The sequence below is a fragment of the Argentina silus genome (assembly GCF_951799395.1).
Source record: "Argentina silus genome assembly, chromosome: 3".
Taxonomy (NCBI): Eukaryota; Metazoa; Chordata; class Actinopteri; order Argentiniformes; family Argentinidae; genus Argentina; species Argentina silus.
In genome coordinates, this window is record NC_139657.1 from 19,753,381 (window position 1) to 19,772,952 (window position 19,572).

Sequence of the window (19,572 nt, forward strand, 5' to 3'; positions counted from 1 at the left end):
ATGATCTCAAGATACAAACCGGTATGTGCTTTTGAATGTGTGAATGGGATGTCTAGCTTTACAGGCATGTGATGTATGCCCGTGGTGGCTGAATGCTGATTAAGTTGATTCGATCCTACATGCTGCTGTGCACCTGTCAGAGAATAAGACATAAAAAGGAAAGAAAACTATTCAAATGTTTAAAACAAAACTAAACATATATACCAGCATTAGCCTACACATATTCAAATTTAGGTATATGTTTTTTGTGTTGTATTAGATAAAAAATGCTGGAAAAAGGTCATCATCTCGGCTACTACAATGACCTCAAGGCCTACGGTGTCAAGATATATAGTATATATATATAAAATATATTATATACTAGGATCATCATTTTACACTCCCCAAGTCCTAATTCTTACCATTAGGGGGAGAAACGCCTGAATCTGACCTCCGATCAGTGTCTAGTGGCAACTTAATCTTTACTCCTGGTCATTCCAATGTTTCACGGCATACCTCAGAAAACCTGCATCATGTCAATATATCTATAATACAGTAGTACATCAGTAGAGCACTAAGGCACGTGCATACGTTATATAATGATTCCCTGGATGCGCTCCAATAGAATCAGGAATCTGACCTCACTCCCTATAGGTTCAAACTCGCTGCGCTGGTGGTTTGTCATGGGAGAGTGAGAAATCTAGCTGCGTGTGTTTAGTTTGTGTCCTTCATTGTGTTATTATGGTGTTACTGCTTTTCTCATTGTGAGATATAGAGGGTCATAGAAAGAGAGGCAACATGACAGTGAAAGTGTGTGTGTGTGTGTGTGTGTGTGTGTGTGTGTGTGTGTGTGTGTGTGTGTGTGTGTGTGTGTGTGTGATGAATTTGAAGATGCCACTAAATGATGCATGACCAGCCTTCACCTCTGACCTCAACACCTCCCCAAAGAGAGCTCAATAGGGATTATCACTCACATAAATGACACACACACACACACACACACACACACACCCGATGCACCAGAGACCGACCGTGTGTGTGTGTGTGTGTGTGTTTGTGTGTGTGTGTGGGTGTGTGTGTGTGTGTGTGTTGAGCCAAATATATTGGTCGTGAAATATTAGAATAGCCTACCTTAAAATCCTTTTTTGTCCTCAATGTTTTGGTATGCACATGCACTGCTGTTCACTTGATGCTTCCCTCTTAAAATCGATTTGTGTGCTGATGTTTAAAACACTCCCAAGACTATCCCATGGATGCTGCTAATCTCAAATTCAGTAACATGACAATAATATGAAAACAAAACTGGTTACATGAGTGAATATTGATGTTGTATGTGCATATCATGAAATGGATATCTAAAAGTACATAATGTATGAATATCTTTTGATATATTTAGATATATTTCCTTCAGAACTTTGCGAATATTCCCTATTTAGCCACCTTTCCCCCTTCCGGCCCCATACCTCCTCCTCATCCTATTTCCATATCACCCCCCCACCCCCCCCAGCTCACCATTACCTCACTTGCTTACCCTCCCCATTTCTCTCCGATTTTGAATAACAGATCTTTGCATTATGAAGATAGTCTGTTTTGTTGATGTCATTAAATGGTCCCATCTAAAAACCTAAACCCTAAGGTGGAGAGTTGAGCCCATCCCCCTGGTACACCTTGACTTCATAGTGCTGTCACCAGTACTCTCCTGTAATTTAAGCACTGCTTCCCACGTCTTCCCACCGGGGGAGGTATTTCTGTGCGGGACAGGAAGTGAGAGGGTGGAGTTGCGGTCGGGTGGAGGGGGAGGGGATCAGGTAACACGTCTAGACTTTCTTCTGTATGTCTCTACTCTGAGCCTCTCTCTCTCTCTCTCTCTCTCTCTCTCTCTCTGCCTCAAGCACATCTCTCATATCATACTCCAGATCCTGTCACTGACTATGGGTTGGGCATGAACAGTGTAATGTCACAAATTTAAGGCCAACTGATTCTTATGTGTTGAATAGAACCTCTAAGATGACCGCTATGTACAGTATGTTTACAACACTATGTAAAAAAATCACCTACCTACCTAAATATTACCTTTAAAATCCATCTCCATGTACCTAAGCATTTGTAAGCAAGACTAAAATGCACAGATTATCTGATGTATAAATCATCTTAATCTCCAAACAACAGGCATTTATTATTGAACAGGTAATTGCTATTGAAATATTATAGAATCTGTTTCATGTGTGGCTCAGGCTGACCCTTGTGAACAAGCCGTCTATCATTTAGGTCCATGGAACGTAACCCTGCAAACAACAACAACACGTCTTGCTCAGGATTTCATTTATATATGTCAACCTACATAATTTTTTCTGCCACCATTATGTTTCTACAGGCCCTGAGGGCTTTGAAACATAGCAGGCTGAATATGCATTAAGTAATAGAGTAAATGCAGGAACAGGATTATGCAATTTCTGGAAAAGCTGTGTTTGGATTTAGAGTGTAGAGCTCTCTCATACCTCACACATACGTGAGCCCTGTTCGTTCTGCAGCTGTATACCCCCCCCCCCCTTTCTCTCTCTCTTTCTCTCTCTCTCCCGCTGCTCTGCCTGTCCGTACAGACACTCTCACATTCAGACCCTCAGATATCATCTTGCAAGGTCGTCTTTGAAATCTCATTGGGAGAGAAAGGAGAAGCAGGTGCACCACAGAATGCCGCTGCTCTAGCGTACACGTGCGTGCGTGCAGTCTGTCTGCGAGGCGCCAGTGTGTGTGTGTGTGTGTGTGTGTGTGTGCGCGTCGTACATGTGAGTGTGTGTGTTCCAGAGGAATGGAGCAGCGTTGCACTCAAATGAGTGCTGGCTTAAAGGACGTCTGGGGACTGCAGTGGAACACGATGCAGGCATTTCTCACCAGCACGGCTGGGGAAGCTGCTTAGACTAGGAGAGGAGAGGAGACAGGGCTTCTACTTACCTCTTACTGGACTGTTACGGCCTCTGCCCTCTTCTCTCTCTCTCTATCCCTCTCTCCCTTCTCCCTCTGGGTCTAGTATTGGGAGACAGGATGTAAGAGGAAGGAGAGAGAGGTCATTGTCTAACTCTCTGGGACCTGCAGACCATCAGTGCCCTCTTGGGAGACATCATGCTCTGAAAGCCTTATTTTTTTCTGGTCTTCATCTCCTCCTCTTGCTCCCTTTCTTTCTCCTCGTGGGTTACCTATAGAGTCCTGGTTCCACCATGTCCTTGGCGTTCTGTGGGAACGAAAACAACTCGGCGGCGTACAATGTGGACCAGGGAGTTCTCAACAACGGCTGCTTCCTGGATGCTCTCAACGTGGTGCCGCACATCTTCCTGCTCTTCATCACCTTCCCCATTCTATTCATCGGTGAGTGTTGCCGCGTGGTGAGAGCCCACGCCCCACCCCACACACGCATGCCCCACCGCACGCACGCACGCACGCACGCAGAGACAGGCAGACAGACAGACAGACATACAGACAGAGACAGACACACACACACACACACACACACACACACACACACACACACACACACACACACACACACACACAGATCTGAGCGATGTGTCAGCATTACACCACAAAGGTCTGGGAAAAGAAAGATGGGTTTGAGCACATCTGACCTCTAACTGTCCTATACAGGATGTTCCTGTGCCCTTGACACTCATGTATGAACTGTATGACACAGTACAGTACTGTATGACACACTTCATGAATACTGTTGTAATTACTGAAAGTCTCATGTTTGATAGTAGTAGTACTGGTGGGGACTGTACTGTACGTCCCCTATGATAAAACCATTAACATTTTAATGGGAATATGACCTACTGTATGGCCGGGGTAGGACATATTCCAAGAACCCCCTCGGTGTGGGATGCATTTTTATTTTTGACAAACAAATGTGACCTTTCCGTTGGAATTTACTGAGCAGAGGCTAGAGCCATCATCTTATGGTGGGATCAGGTTACAGATCCCCGTCCCCCGGGCTATGAGCCATTCCAGTAGTGTCATCATCACTGTGGGACGGGCACTGTGTAATCAGTGGGTGATAGAATCTGTTCAGTGTGTGACAGATCTGCTCTAGTGTCACCAGTGTTTAACTAGGTGGCTCTGTGTTCCTGTCACACTGCTAAAGTCACTTTAATGCTTGGCCGTCGCATAAGTATCATCAAGTATCATCAGTGACTAACAGTGACTGTTATAGTGACTTGTCCTTGTGCTTGGCCATTCCATATTGTAGGTGTCATCCTCAGTGTGTGACTATCTCTGTGTCCCTGTACTGCTGTACCAAGGGACTGCGATTAATGATTGAGATGAACTGATGAACACAGTGAGGGTGAAATATAGAGATAAGAGTTTACATGTACTGTACAGGAGACAGAGTGAAAAAGATAAAGGGAATGGAGAAAAAGGGAAAGGACAGAGAGAGGCAGAGGAGGATAAAAAGAATGCGAGAGAGAGAGAGAGACAGAGAGAGAGAGAGGGAGACCAATAGAGAGAGAGAGAGAGAGAGAGAGGGAGAGAGAAAGAGACTGTTAAAGTAACTCTAATAGCTAGGATAAACTCATGCTTTGGAGGTGAAAGGAGAGCTAAACTGTATAAGTGTATTTTTAAAAAGGCAAGTCATCGTCTGTTTTTAATGACAAAGTTAAAAGTGTTTGGTGTCAGCCAAGATACTCTGGAGAAGGTCTACAGAAGCTTGGTGGAGAGCAGCCTAACGGTAACCTCACTGTGAGGAGCAAGAGCAAGTTGGCCAGAACCGTCAATACAGCAAGCCAGATCATCGGCCGACCTCAGAGACAGCTTGAGGACCTGTTTGTTAGCACTGTCAAGAGGAAGGCGCTGGCTGTGCTGGATGATCCCTGTCACCCTCTATACCCTCGGTTTCAACGTCTCCCCTATAGCTGGTGCTTTAGGGTGCTGAAGGCCAACAATTCGTCCCCTGGGCTGTTGGTCTCTTGAACATGTGATAGTTATATTTAATGTAGGCAAGTGTAACATGGGCTACGATAAAGCAGGACAGGATGTTGTTTTTACGTCAAACTCCCCTTTAAATGTGTACTGTTTGTTGTGTATGGTGACTCATGATGATGATGATTTCATGTTTTTAATATAGCAGTTTTATGTAACTAGTGATGCCGCAGACAATAAAGTTGTATCTAATCTAAACTAATCTAAAATCATCTCTCTTTCCCTCTCTCTATCAGTCTCAATCCCCCTGTGCCTGTCTCTCTCTCCCAGTCTCTCTCTTTACTGTATCTGTCTCTTTCTCTCATGCACAGTTTCTACCATTCACCCATAATCCTGTCTTCCCTCACTCTCTTTCTTAAATATTCTGTCCTTTACCCCTGGATTCTCCTAATCTTTCCCTCTGTCACCTTGAGCCATCATTCTAGCTACCTGACTGTGTAGAGCCTTATACACTCACTGAACGCTTTATTAGGAACACTATACTAATACTGGGTAGGAATACTGGTAGCCTCCCTTTGCTCAAAACAGCCTCAATTCTTCATGGCATTGATTCCACAAGATGTTGGAAACATTCCTTTGAGATTCTGGTCCATGATGACATGATTGCATCACGCAATTCCTGCAGATTTTTCAGATGCACTTTCAAGCTGTGAATCTCCCGTTCTACCACATCCCAAAGGTGTTCTATTGGATTCAGATCTGGTGACTGGGAAGGGCACTGAAGAACACGGAACTCTTTGCTATGTTCATGAAACCAGTTTGAGACGACTTTTGCTTTGTGACATGGTGCATTATGATGCTGGAAGTAGCCATTAGAAGATGGGTAAATTGTGGCCATGAAGGGATGCACATGGTCAGCAACAATAGTCAAATAGTCTGTGGCGATGATTCAAACGATGATTGATTGGTATTAACGGGCCCAAAGAAAACCAAGAAAACATTCCCCACACCTTCACCGTGAGAAGGTGTACAGGTGTTCCTAATAAAGTGTTCGGTGAGTGTATATCAAATGAGGCTTTAGTCACACTGTAAACATATACAACTATTACAAGGCAAATACATAATAGAGAAATGTTACATTTTACCCTCATGGTATATGACAGATAGAGAGAGAGGGACGACTGACCAGCTGGGACAACTGTCCAGAAAACAAAGAGAAAGATATGTTCTGCAACATTCTGTTTTTTACCCATCTTCCAACCATACAGTATGTTTTCAAATCAAGAGCTGTTTGTAAGGGAGAACCAATCAGACATCATCTTATCAGTACCAGTCAAATGACATTTCAGTATTCACACATTCCAAAGGCCTCCCAACATCAAAGTAAGAGATCACAATGGCAATTTTGGCCCATCGGGGGAAGGTTTTTTTTTTTTTAAATGTTTTACATTAAACATTAAATAACATTAAAACACCAGTGCAGCAATGTGTGTCAATGTGATACAGAGTATTGCTTTTTAAGGGTGTCCTGTCCTATCCTCCGTCTTACTCTATCCTTTACTGCCAAGGCTCTACACACCCTGAGAGACTCATCCATCTCTCGCTTAGCTTCAGGCGCTGGGACATTCAGAGAGGTTCAGTTACACTCTGATCAGCAGAGCAGGTGTTGCGTGTGTGTATCAGCCAGTTCCAACAGTTATCTGAGTGATTAACTCACCTCTTCAAAAGTAGTTAAAGTTCACATTAGCATAATGTAATTGGCAGAGAAGTGTTTGGTAGCAGCATTGACTCACGCTGCCAATGAAACAAATGGCACTTTGATTATTATAGTATTTTAGCATTTGGCATGTTACCTACAGCAAGATGTTGTTGTGTTTGATATCTAAGGCAAAGTAAGCTATTCAGCATCCTCTCCAGAAGTATTAAATGCATGTACAGTAACTGACCAGGAAGGTACTGCACTAGTCAAATCAAATCAAACTTTATTTATATAGCACATTTCATACACATATGTTATACAATGAGCTTTACAGGAACAATGATTAAAAAGAGAATGAAAAAAGTCACAAGACAAAAACACAAGAGGAAGTGTATAACAGCCATGGGTGTTCAAACACTAAAAGCAGATAACAAGTAATGACTGTAGTGACTAATGCATGGTAAATAATAAAAGCTCAAATTAAAAAAAGAAGAAAGAAAAATATGATATAAGTGAACGTCTCAGGCAGAGTAGTCTCCTTACCAATCCACCTGACAACTTGATACGCGAGGCATCATGCAAAGCAATGTTGGGCGAACCACCTTAAAGCTGAGTTCACAGACATTGGCCGGCTGTCAATTCCCTTCAGATGACCTCCTGTTTCCTTGCCCAGCTCCTGTGACATTCAGACTGTCCCAGGGGTGACATTATCATTTAGCTCACTGTGTTCAAGGTTGTACTCAGAGTACGGTGAACTGTGAACGGTGAAGCTTTTTTAGTTTATGGGTGTGTCCCAATATCTACCAATTTAACTACTTTTTCAGTAAAATATCTGTGTACAACCATCCATTTCATACTGTATATGGGAGATGTTAGAGATGTGGAAAAACATGGTTGTGTTTTGTTCTACCTCGGGTAGGGGTATCTCAAAAACCAAAGCCCTTTTTGAGGTTTGTCCACTAGCATAATAGCAATCAATATAGACCTTGAGATACAGTAACACTAAGAATCCTGGTTGTATTAAAACACAATTTACAGTTTTTTTTCCATAAATCCAAAGAACAAAAACATAATACCTAGAAATATATGTTGTATTTAAATACTATACAGTATATCAAAGGTTATCTCTTCATCTCCTCTATACCGATCTGTAAAGACCAGATCCTATAGATGAAGGCAAGGAAATGAGGAAAGGAAACCATCTTTGAGTGTTGAAATGAGGAAAGGAAGCCATCTTTGAGTATTGAGATGCACCTATTACACATTTATTTTCTAAGCTAAGACTTATTTCCTATTTCCTATTTTGAGGCTGGGGCAGCCAAAGCTCCAAGGTGCACATCCACCACAGCACCTGGCTGCACTTCCCCGGACACAACCTGCGCTGGCTCCTCACTTTCGTCCTGCTCTTCGTACTCGTCTGTGAGATCGCCGAGGGCATCGTCTCCGATGGGTGAGTGCTGCTATTGCAGATGTATTGTCTCTTGCCAGGGTTTGACTCATTTTCATCCCAGATAAAATGAAAAAAAGGACTCAGCACACTGCTGCAGTTTGGACTTTTATTTTTATCTGAGTCTGCACATATTGTACAACTCGAGCCCCTACCTAAAGCTATTGGATGTGTTATTCTTCTTGTTTATCCACTTTATCTGAACACTTTAACTTCACAAAACCAGATTCAGCCCCCCTCTCCAACCCTAAATGCATTCAAGCACATCTGCAATTACACATTCCCATGTGTGCGAATGTGACTGAATGGCTCCCAATCTGCTCTTCAGGCTCTCACAGTGAATACTATTTACAGCTACCTCATGCTTGTTTTTATATCGCATAGAGATTTTTGGTGCTTTTGTATTGCATTGTGTGTTTACATAGATTGATTGGTTACTGCACATACTTCTTGCATGTAGTCCTGCTCATGTGTGCATGTGTGTACATGTGTGTGCCGGTGTGTGTGTGTGTGTGTGTGTGTGTGTATACATGCAATATGTGTGTGTACTAGCGTGTAAATGTGTGTATGTTAACCCCTTCCTCTCTGTACTTCACCAGGTTCACCCAGTCCCTCCACCTGCACCTGTACATGCCAGCAGCATTGGCCTTCATGGCTGGTATCACCTCCATCATCTACTACCATAACATCGAGACCTCCAACTTCCCAAAGCTACTGATAGGTAGGGAAGTTAATGCAAATAAACCAGAGATTTTACTTTTTTTTTTGGCCATGTGAAGGCTCGGTCACGTCCTCTGAATAAGGGTGATTCAATGGTGATCGATCAATAGCCTTAACCTACGGTCAACGATTAAAATGCGATGCAGTTTTCTGTATGTGTTTAATGTCTATAATGCCACAGGCCTTGGAAAATTATACTGTTTATCCAAATAGTATAGTTCATTGTATTTAAATGAGAGGTGTTTTGCTATCTGCAATATCATTAGATGTAATTACACTTCTAGTCTGGATGAGTATTATAATATTCAACGACATTTCATTACTGGAAGGAATAACTGAGAGGCAGTTATAATGATCTTCAATCATTGAATCTGAATCGTGAATCTACAATGTAATACCATAGTGAGGGGAGGCCCCAGCTCAGTCAGCTTCTCTCTGTCAGTTCACTGTATTATTTAAAGGGATAGTCACCCAAATTACAAAATCACATATTTGGTTCTTTACTCTAAAAGTTGAGCATTTTTAACCATAAACCAATGGTCTATGGTAATCATCTCAAATTATCTGAAAGATGATTCGGGCATGACATTTCAAACATGCTAATTTCGGTACCACTGACTTCCATTGTTTTATGGTTGAAAATGCTAACTGTTAGTGGTTAGAGACAGACAGTGCCCAGATAAACAGAACCAAAGTGTGGATGAAGTTTGTCCTTGTCGATAGAATCCTTTCAGGGTAAGGAAACATAAAAATATATGATTTTGTAATTTGGGCAAACTATCCATTTAACCCCTCCAATCATCCCTGTGGTTGCTGTGTTACATCTCTTCATCGAATCACACAGTTCTATTTTCCTCCTCATGTGTAATTAGTGTTTTGCCTCAGTCAGTGTTTTGCACTTGTCTCTTCACTTAATCCTCCTTCATTGTTCCCTCCCTCTGTGCTCTGTGCTCTGTGCCGTGCAATCAGGGGTCCAACCCCAGAGGCTGTCATTACACAGATTGAATCTGCCATTACAATCTGGAGATGTCTTGGGGGAGCTAAGAAAAATATACCAAATCCCAGAATGCTTAGCACTTGAGCTGCACTAAAAATACCCTATTACTGCAGTTTCCAGGAAATGTTTGAAGTGTAAAAAATCACATAAGTAGTCATTGATGCAGTCTCTTGATTATTCGACTGATGTCATGGATGAAATTGAAATAATCTGTGAGAGGGTTGTGTATGGGTAGATACACTGATTACTAAAAGAAAATGTAATAGAGAGTCATCAGGAATACCGCCATGCTAAACGGAAACAGCACAATTTATTTGAATGAAAAACTGATCATTAACAATATTCTGTCCAATACACATTTCACTCCAGCATACATTGCAGAGGAATACAATCAGTTTAAAGTGCAATGCAATCACAAGTCCCAATTCAAATGAAAAGGTATTTGAAAGCTCTGTCCCACACCATAGCATTTAGCTGGTTGACCGTACCTTGTAAAACGCTATAGGCCCTATCAGGCTTCATAACATGTTCCTGTTATTAACAACATGATTATCCCTGCTTCTCACTGATCCCCTGTTAATCCCCAGCCTTGTTGATCTACTGGGTGATGGCATTTCTGATGAAATCTATCAAGTTTGCCAAGTACACAGAGCATGGTATCGGCCTGAGGCAGCTACGCTACTGCATCACAGGACTACTGGCCCTGCTCTACGGACTACTGCTGGCTGTGGAGATTAACGTCATCCTAGGCAGGGTGAGTGTGTGTGTGTGTGTGTGTGTGTGTGTGTGTGTGTGTGTGTGTGTGTGTGTGTGTGTGTGTGTGTGTGTGTGTGTGTGTATGTATGTGGTGTGTGTGCATGCGTGTGTGTGTCTGTGCTATGCTGTGCTGTGCTCTACAAACTACTGTTGGCGATCAAAGACATCCTTAGCAGTGCGTGCGTGCGTGCGTGCGTGCGTGCGTGTGTCTGTGCTAAGCTGTGCTGTGCTCTATCTGGTGATGTTGCTGCTTTGTGTTTGATTCATATACAGCACAGTCACTCTCCATTTCCCTTAGTTTGTATATTAGTGTTGATGGTGATGATGATGATAAGCAGGTGGTATCTACATCTGTGTGGATGAGGCATTCCTTTAAACCACAGGTGCTCTGAGAGTTTTTCTGGAGGAAAGCATTTATTTGATAGGTTTTGTAATGGGCTGAGAATTCTTGCTGTGATGGGGATAAAGCTCTGCCTTATTGTTGTGTATGATAGATGATGATGATGACAGGCAATTAAGAGATTAGGACTTGTAATTTCACTGTGGTGGGTGCATATTTGTGTGCAGGTGGACTCATGTTGTGTCACCCTTTCTCTCTCATCTTCTCCCCTACCTCTCTCCTATTTCTCCCCTCCCTCTCGCTCTCACTCTGTCTCTCTGTCTGTCTCTCTCCCAGACCATCAGCCCAAATTATGATTATGATTTTTTGCGCCAATGATTCTGCCATAGGTCTACCGTTTAGCTGTCATGACGCCACTGGTAGGCTACCATTGACGGTATGGGTATAGCTTACTCTATAATTGATAGAAACATACTCAACACACTCAATGTGTACATCTATAAATGGGCCTGTTATGGTTGCCAATACAACCATAAGTGGGGCCCGATCTGGTTGCAGTACAGTTGGCAGATATTGACCACCATTCGAGTAGAACAGCGCCAAATCTAGTTTTGGTCAGGAGTGTTCTAGGGGGGTGGACTCACCGACTTTCACATTTCTGTCTCTGGTGGCTGCCCCTTTGAATCGTGTGGGCATGCAGAAACACAACAGCTAATGTCCAACACGGCAAGTCCATTTTGGTGGGGTTATATTATTATTAGGGAGGATGTTGTTGTTTGGAAATTCGAAGGTGGTAGATTTCAAACAAACTTACGCCTGCTCCTTTAAATGGTTTGTGTGAATTGAGTGTAGGCTGTGTGGAGCTGGCAACATCCGCACCAGGAACATATCTGCTGGGTTGAAGTCCCATGAGTCACAATGTACAATATGTCCTACAGGGTCCTGAGGGAGATCTTACTATAAGTATTTTGGATGGTAAAAGTTACATTGAGACCCGGTGGCTATGTTTCCTCCTCCTCTGTTTATATATAGCAGGCTGTTGGCAGGTTACATGTCTGTGCTGTAATTCCTCTGCCAGTAACTTACCTACTTTTCCCAACTAACTAACCTACTTTTCACGCACTGCTGAACTGAACTGACTGTCTTACTTCTGAAACCAAGTGCCGCATTAGGTGTAAAATGCCTCAATATTTATTTCAGTGTTTTCTGTGTGCAGTCAGGGAACTGCATTGAGGAACCAGAAGTTTCTCTTCTATTCTATTATATTGTATTCTATTCCATTCTATTATATTCTTTAACAAAGCCCCAAAGCTGAATAGTTTAATATGAGAGACTTTGGCAAGATTAAGGGGGTGCCAAGACGAGATCAAACAGCCCATAATTTACACAATTAATGGAGCCCACAAACATATTATCAGGCAGTATCTACCATATTCAGTGGAGAGCAAGCCAAAATGATAATCATTATCTCTTAAAAACGTACTGTATTAAAATATATGTTTTTGAAAATAAGTGTAGCAAGTAGTTCATTATGTTCTTCATAGTGTGTGTGTGTGTGTGTGTGTGTGTGTGTGTGTGTGTGTGTGTGTGTGTGTGTGTGTGTATGTGTGTGTGTATGTGTGCTATGTTGGCTTGTTATGTTTGTTTGTCTGGATGATGGTAAACTCTGTCTCTGTCCTCCTAGCGCTACCTGTGTTTCAATGACCCTATGGAGATGAAGCCCCCAGAGGACCTGCAGGACCTGGGTGTGCGTTTCCTACAGCCTTTCGTTAACCTGCTGTCCAAGGCCACCTACTGGTGGATGAACACCTTCATCACCTCCGCCCACAGACGGCCCATCGACCTCAAGGTCATCGGCAAGCTGCCCATCGCCATGAGAGCCCTTACCAATGACCTGAAGCTACGCAAGGCCTTTGAAGCCCAGAAGGTAGAGGAGCTTAGTTCTGTTTTCATGTCCAGTATGGTGCTAATTAGGTTTGGGCTGATATTCAATATTATCGAATATCATGATATTTGGAGCATATAGAGATATTATTCTTTTTCTTAAAACTCCAGATATGTGTATAACTACAAGTGCAGTCTCTTGTTGTTTTTGCAAGGCAAAGCACATCTAGCGGTGAAAACATGTCTCAATGCACTGCAGTTCAGTCATTTCTGCTCAAGCTGCCATGTCTCCACCATACTTCAGCAATGAGCAATGAACAATATTATTGTATATCTTGATATTTTCTAGTGTTATATCGTCAAGAACAAAATGTTGATATCGTCTAACCCTAGTGGTAACTACTGGTACTGCTATTGTTTACACTGTATACACATGGGCTTCGATGCTCAGAAAGTCAGTCAGTCATGACAGCTGATCAGGTCAGCTGTTCTTTATACTGTAAAGATCAATGCAGTATTATGTGTTTGTGTTTACTTCATGGACATATTTGAAAGTTTGAAAAAAAATTAGATCCCAGATTGCCCCTTTAGGTATTTACAGTGTTTGCAGAAAGAATTCAGACCCCTTCACTTTTTCCACATTTTGTTGTGTTATAGACTCAATTTAAAATGGATTAAATTAAAAGAATTTGCCATCAATCCACACACATTACCCCAGAATGACATAGCGAAAACAAGTTCTGCATAGGAATCAATTACACACTGTGTGGATCAGGTTGTCATTACAAACTGAGCAAATGGAGAGGAACAAAACTGCTCAGGAAAGCTATCCTGAGCCTTGGGAGACTTACAACAATCTACAAAGTTGAATAGAGGAAAAAGCACAGTTGATGGGACAACATCATCTCAGTCACTCTACAAAATTGGTCTATAACCAAGTGGCCAAAAAGAATCCCTTAATGGAAAATAATCTATCTCATATCCGTAATTGTGTTTGCAACAATGAATTTAAGTGATACAGCAAAGAAAGTGGCTGGAAATGTGTTTATTTGGTTTTACTACAAAGCATTAAGTTTAGTGCAAATCCAGCACATGCAATGCAGTTTCTGCACCATCTCTTGTGTGAAGAATAGTGGTAGCTGCATCAAGTTATGGGTATGTTTGTCACTGGCAGGGACAGGGGTCAAGAGAAAATTATGAAATTTGCTGAGTTGGTAGTGAAACCCTAATCTTCAGTATGTAATTGATTCCTATAAAATTTAGACCCTATAAAAACAGATATTAATTCCAACATTACATGAACTATTATCCTTGCATTAAGATAGACTCAATTCACCTTATTGAGTGATTTGTTGATGACATTTTTGCATTTTAGAATCATTTTGCATTTTAGAGTCTTTGCACATACAGGAAATTGACTTGGTGAGGTTGGTGCATGGGACATAAAAAACAATAGCAAATTTACAAAATAGCAAAATATTAACAAAATAGCAATAACATAGCTAATTTTAAGAGTGTCATAGCAAAGGGTCTAAATACTTATGTACATGAGGTATTTCTATTTTAATACATTCAAAAAACGTGTTTTGTCATTCTGGGGTATTGTGTGTGGATTGATGGCAAATTCTTTTAATTTAATCCATTTTAAATTGAGTCTATAACACAACAAAATGTGGAAAAAGGGAAGGGGTCTGAATACTTTCCGAAGTTACTGTATGTCAGAGAATGAGAACACAGATTGTTTGGGCTTGTTTTGGTTGATTTGAATGTTTCTCTGGAAACATTTAGTTGGTTTTGTTAGCCCGCATGATGTCATGAGATAGGAAACCTATCAAAAAGCATTCATTTTGTTATCCCAAACAGTCGTTCTCATAACAGACACCCACACTATCCTCTAATGACCTGCCCTGATCTGACTGGAGCCATAAAACTGTGCTGAAACTTCGCACACAGAGGATGCTGCTCTATCGTAAACACTGAAATGTCATATCCCTGCCATTCGTACACACAAGCATGCACACACACACACACACACACACACACACACACATTTATCCAGCACATCCTGCTTCCGTTCCCTCACTTACCCCCTGTGAGTTTCCAGTTTCACAGGAATATACACACGTGCTACACGTCTTATCCCAAGCCATACACCATTTATTCTCCCATATGCTCTCAACCGCCATTGACCCTGCCCTTTAATAAACAAACCAAATGTCCTAGTCAGACCCTGTATGCCCCCAAGGTTGTCAGTTGCCTGAATTAATGTCATCTGTCACCTCACCTTCAGTTCAATCAATGTCTGTATTTTCTTCACTTCTTACAGTATGCTTGTTGAACTCAAAGAGACTTTCTCTACATATAGTATTCAATGCTGACGTCACCAGTCCTTTATACTACTGCGTCCCTTCCTGGCTTTCCCATCCCACTTTGGGGTCAGTGCTCTGGGCGCCAGGCAGCTTCTCATAAGCCTCGCTCTTTGATGCAGACAGTGGTGGGGAAGATCCTGTTCTCTCACTCAGTGAGACACAGGGAGCACGTGCCAGGGGTCAGGGGTCAAAGTTCACCAGGGGAGGTCAGTGTTTTCCAGTACATAGTATGTCACTGAGACAGTCACGACTGCATGTGCGTCCGGTGTGAATGCTGCCTCGTTTTCTTCCGGGCACAGAGAGAGGGATGAGAGGGATGGAAGGATGGATGGAGGAATGGAGGGAGTACAGTGGAGGGATGGAGGGAATAAGGGGGGGGTGTCGATGAGAAGATGACTATGAGGGTCAAGGTCATTTCCATTCCACTGTGAACGCTGTGACATTCTGACCCCCGCGGGGGTGAAAGTACTCGACTTCATGGGAAGCAAGTGTCGTACTGTGTATGTGTGAGAGTGTGTGTTTGTGTGTGTGAGAGAGACAGTCTTCCCTCTTTCCCTGTCTTAGTACTCAAGGTAGAGGTCTGTAGACTGATATGTGTGATACAATAATACATGTTCCTCTCCTCGGCTGTGTGATGCAGTAGGGGTTGAATTAAAGCCCATGTGCTGACCGGGCCAGATGATAACAGTCATGTCTCTCACAGGCTACTGTGGGAGTCCCACACACACACACACACACACACACACACACACACACACACACACACACACACACACACACACACACACACACACACACACACACACACACACACACACACACACACACAGGGATGCACAGGGAGTGTTTACTTACAGACCAGATGTGTTCTCTGATCAGTAACTCTAACTTGTGTTAGTGTTGTGTGAATAGGGGGGTTGTGACTATAAGCCGCATACTGTATCTTCAGCCTATTATTGGTACTACTATCTCTGATGGTCTATTCAGTCTGTCTGGGTTTTATATTACAGGTAAATAATAAGATCTAAGAAGGTAGGTATGCCTAAGAACATTTCCCTGTAGTTTTTAAATGTTTTACTGTCCTTCTTCATTGTGCTGTCACAGTTCTGTAGACTCAGGAAATATCAAACCTGGAGAATATCATTAAGGAAGCTGTGAGACCAGGAACACTGCATATTGGGAATACAAGTCATTTCTAAGGCCCTGCCTCATTAAACACCAAATCCAATGATGCAGCAGGAACTGCGAGCCTGCAGAGCCCATGCCTGGCCTAGTTCTGGATGTCTCAAAGGTGCACTGGTTTTAGATCCCTTTGTATGTAGGTTTTTTTTCCAAGCAATTACTTTTCGTGCTCAGTTAACAGGCTTTTAATGTGTGACCTTGTTTCACAATTGTAAGGCATTTTATTACAGGGAACAGGGCATCAATGGTGTGTGGTGGTGTTGAGAAACTCAGCTTACATTGTAGGTTCATCAAATTGTCTGTGACCATGTCCTGTTCCTGTACGTTATAAACTCTTGACCCCTCCCTATTTACACCCTGTCCCTACAGTTGCCTCAGGGCACCCAGCCTCAGGGGCCAAAGTGGATCTGGAGGGCCCTGCGGCAGGCATTCGGCAGACCCCTCATCCTCAGCATCTCCTTCCGCTTTATGGCTGACCTGCTGGGCTTCGCTGGACCTCTCTGCATCTCTGGCATCGTCCACCACATCAGCAAGGACAACCGCACCATCCAGAACCCGGTGAGAGCACACACACACGCACACACACACGCACACACACACACACAAACACACACAGCACTTAAACCTTGAGAGAGAGTGAGTGAGTGAGTGAGTGAGTGAGAGAGAGAGAGAGAGAGAGAGAGAGAGAGAGAGAGAGAGAGATGCAGCTGTGGTAACACGGCAGAGCTCACATGAGTCAGGCCAACCCATGACTTCCTCTTGTCTTTCAAAGGTTGATCTGATGTTTATTGTGTCCCAGCACACCTGTCCTCAAAGGTGAACCCCTAATATAACCCTATCAAGTATTTATCAAGCTGTTGGCTCTCAGATACTCTGATTCCACACAGAGCAGACACCCATAAACGACAGCCAGATCTCCTTCTCAGCTGTAAGAATAAGTCTTTAATTATTTGTTTGAAAGTCACGCAACACAATATCAAAAGTTACGCAACACAATCTAAAAAAAGAGGAGCTCATTTGGAAACAGTAGACGGTTGGACCGGATAGAGAGCATTTTTCTCCTCTGTCTCCATCTTGACAGTGAGTTAGCTTGGAGGGCAGACTGAAATAGACCCCTCTAGAAGAGATTAAAGATTGAAAAGTTATATTGAAGAGAGTGATATTGGGCTAATAATACCATGATGTGACAAGGTTACTGACAAGAGTAGACCGAATAACATTACAACTATTTGATGAGATGCAGCACAGGGTGTGTGTGTGTGTGTGTGTGTGTGTGTGTGTGTGTGTGTGTGTGTGTGTGTGTGTGTGTGTGTGTGTGTGTGTGTGTGCGTGTGTGCGTGTGTGCGTGTGTTCGTGCGTGTGCGCATGTGTTCGTGCGTGCGTGCGTGTGTGAGAGACAGTGTTTATGAATGTGTGTAGTCAGTGTGAAGAGGTGTGGAGAGGGGATGGGTTGCTGATAAATTATTTATTTGTCATTCAGTAATGGAGATAAGATCTCCATTTCCCCAGTGCCATCACCCATGTCTCTACAACTGAGCCCCTTTTTATGTAACCTTTTAACCTCCGGTTCAGTGGGTTCACATCATTCACAGCTCTTAAGGTTAGGTCCGATCAACATAATTTCAATTTCAAGTGATGATTTTAAATGGTCAAATTAAACTGGGGTCAGTTTGCCAAAAGCTTTGAAGCTAAAGTAGAACTATATGTCTTTTGAAAAAGCCAGGACTACTCCTCTCCTAGACCAGCAAAATTGTTAATTTTACACATTTTGTTGTTGTTCAAGCACAGAACCTATAAACATTGATTACCATAGTTACTTTTTTGCGGCATTTCTGCAGGGTTGTTGGGAGAAATTAAGTACTACTTAATTTACAAAGCTTTTGGGAAACTGACCCCAGAACTCATCACAGACATTTCTGAATCTACTTTTTCATAATAGCCTTGAGAGTCCTGAGAGTCAAAGCCTAACTTCCAGATAGTTCCATCTTGCTGAGTAACTTCGATGGCTGTGTGAACACTGACAAGGTCCATGTCCATGTGTCTCTCACTGTGCTTTCAGAGGAAGCTGCTGGGGATCTATTTTATCTCCTCTCAGGAGTTCTTGGCAAATGCATACGTGCTGGCTGTGCTGCTGTTCTTTGCCCTGATCCTGCAGAGAACCTTCCTCCAGGCCTCATACTATGTAGCCATAGAGACGGGCATCAACCTACGAGGGGCCATTCAGGTACTGTACTGCATGTATAGACCATGCCTCAGTAGCATTGATAACAATTTGTATGAGGGCAACTTAACCAACCCAATCATGAGAGCAATGAGATTGTCCAATGAGAAATCCAATGTTATTGTCATTACCATAGAGATCCTTCTCCAAAAAGATCATTACCATTAGAATGTTAGAATTGTATTATTGGATATGACATTAGTAATGTATTACACCATATTCCTCATATCATGTCGTCCTCAGTGCCTCAGAGCATGGCACATGGTTCTGTAAGTCGCTTTGGAGAAAAGCGTCAGCTAAACGGCATAATGTATACTATCATTATATGACATTTCCCTGTGGTTTCTCTGAGTGGGTTCTCCTGTGCCCCTCCCCCCTTCAGACTAAGATCTACAATAAGATCATGAGGCTGTGTACGTCCAACATGTCCATGGGAGAGCTGACAGTCGGACAGATCTGCAACCTGGTCGCCATAGATACAAACCAGCTTATGTGGTTCTTCTTCCTGTGTCCCAACCTGTGGGCTATGCCGGTGCAGGTGAGACCATAGTGCTGTTCTGTTCTATTATATTGGGTTATATTCCGTTCTATTCTATTCTATGGATTCTATTATATTCTATTCAGTTGGATTCTATTGGATTTCATTGCGTTCTATTGGGTTCTATTGCGTTCTATTAATCTAGTCTTGTCTAGTCTAATATGTTTTACGCTATTCCCCTAAAATCAAAGTCAGGATGGCAGTTGAAAGGGGTAAAAGAAGGGAAAAGAGGCGCAGCATGATAGGCCTCCATGGATTTATTGCATTCTGTTTTTCTTCAGTTTGACCTTCATGTTGGTGATTTTCATTGCATGTATAATTGATAATAAGCTATACTTTTTTGTACCTCCTTTCTTATATGAACATGGAAGGATGTTTTTTTTAATAGAATAGAGTTGAATAGAAAAGCTAAAGAGAAACCCACAGGAATGAGCGTATAAGCACAATTGGTACATCCTGGAAATTTATTCACTTCCTTTTATAACATGGCCGAGAGGCTACCACCAACTAAATGAATATCAGCAATGCTCTT

The 19,572-nt window shown here is 42.5% G+C and overlaps 1 protein-coding gene across 1 annotated transcript in view; it reads left to right on the forward strand.

The window, feature by feature from the left end:
• The window catches only part of abcc8 (ATP-binding cassette, sub-family C (CFTR/MRP), member 8), a gene marked incomplete at its 5' end in the record, with an annotated part of 53,300 nt that continues 33,728 nt past the window's right edge, over positions 1-19,572 (forward strand). The window contains 9 exons of the mRNA XM_083665857.1: positions 1-21; positions 3,180-3,342; positions 7,895-8,036; positions 8,633-8,754; positions 10,338-10,504; positions 12,531-12,773; positions 16,651-16,839; positions 18,341-18,505; positions 18,885-19,040. Of these exons, the coding sequence (XP_083521983.1) occupies positions 1-21; positions 3,180-3,342; positions 7,895-8,036; positions 8,633-8,754; positions 10,338-10,504; positions 12,531-12,773; positions 16,651-16,839; positions 18,341-18,505; positions 18,885-19,040 (1,368 nt within the window). The remainder of the gene's footprint in view (positions 22-3,179; positions 3,343-7,894; positions 8,037-8,632; positions 8,755-10,337; positions 10,505-12,530; positions 12,774-16,650; positions 16,840-18,340; positions 18,506-18,884; positions 19,041-19,572) is intronic.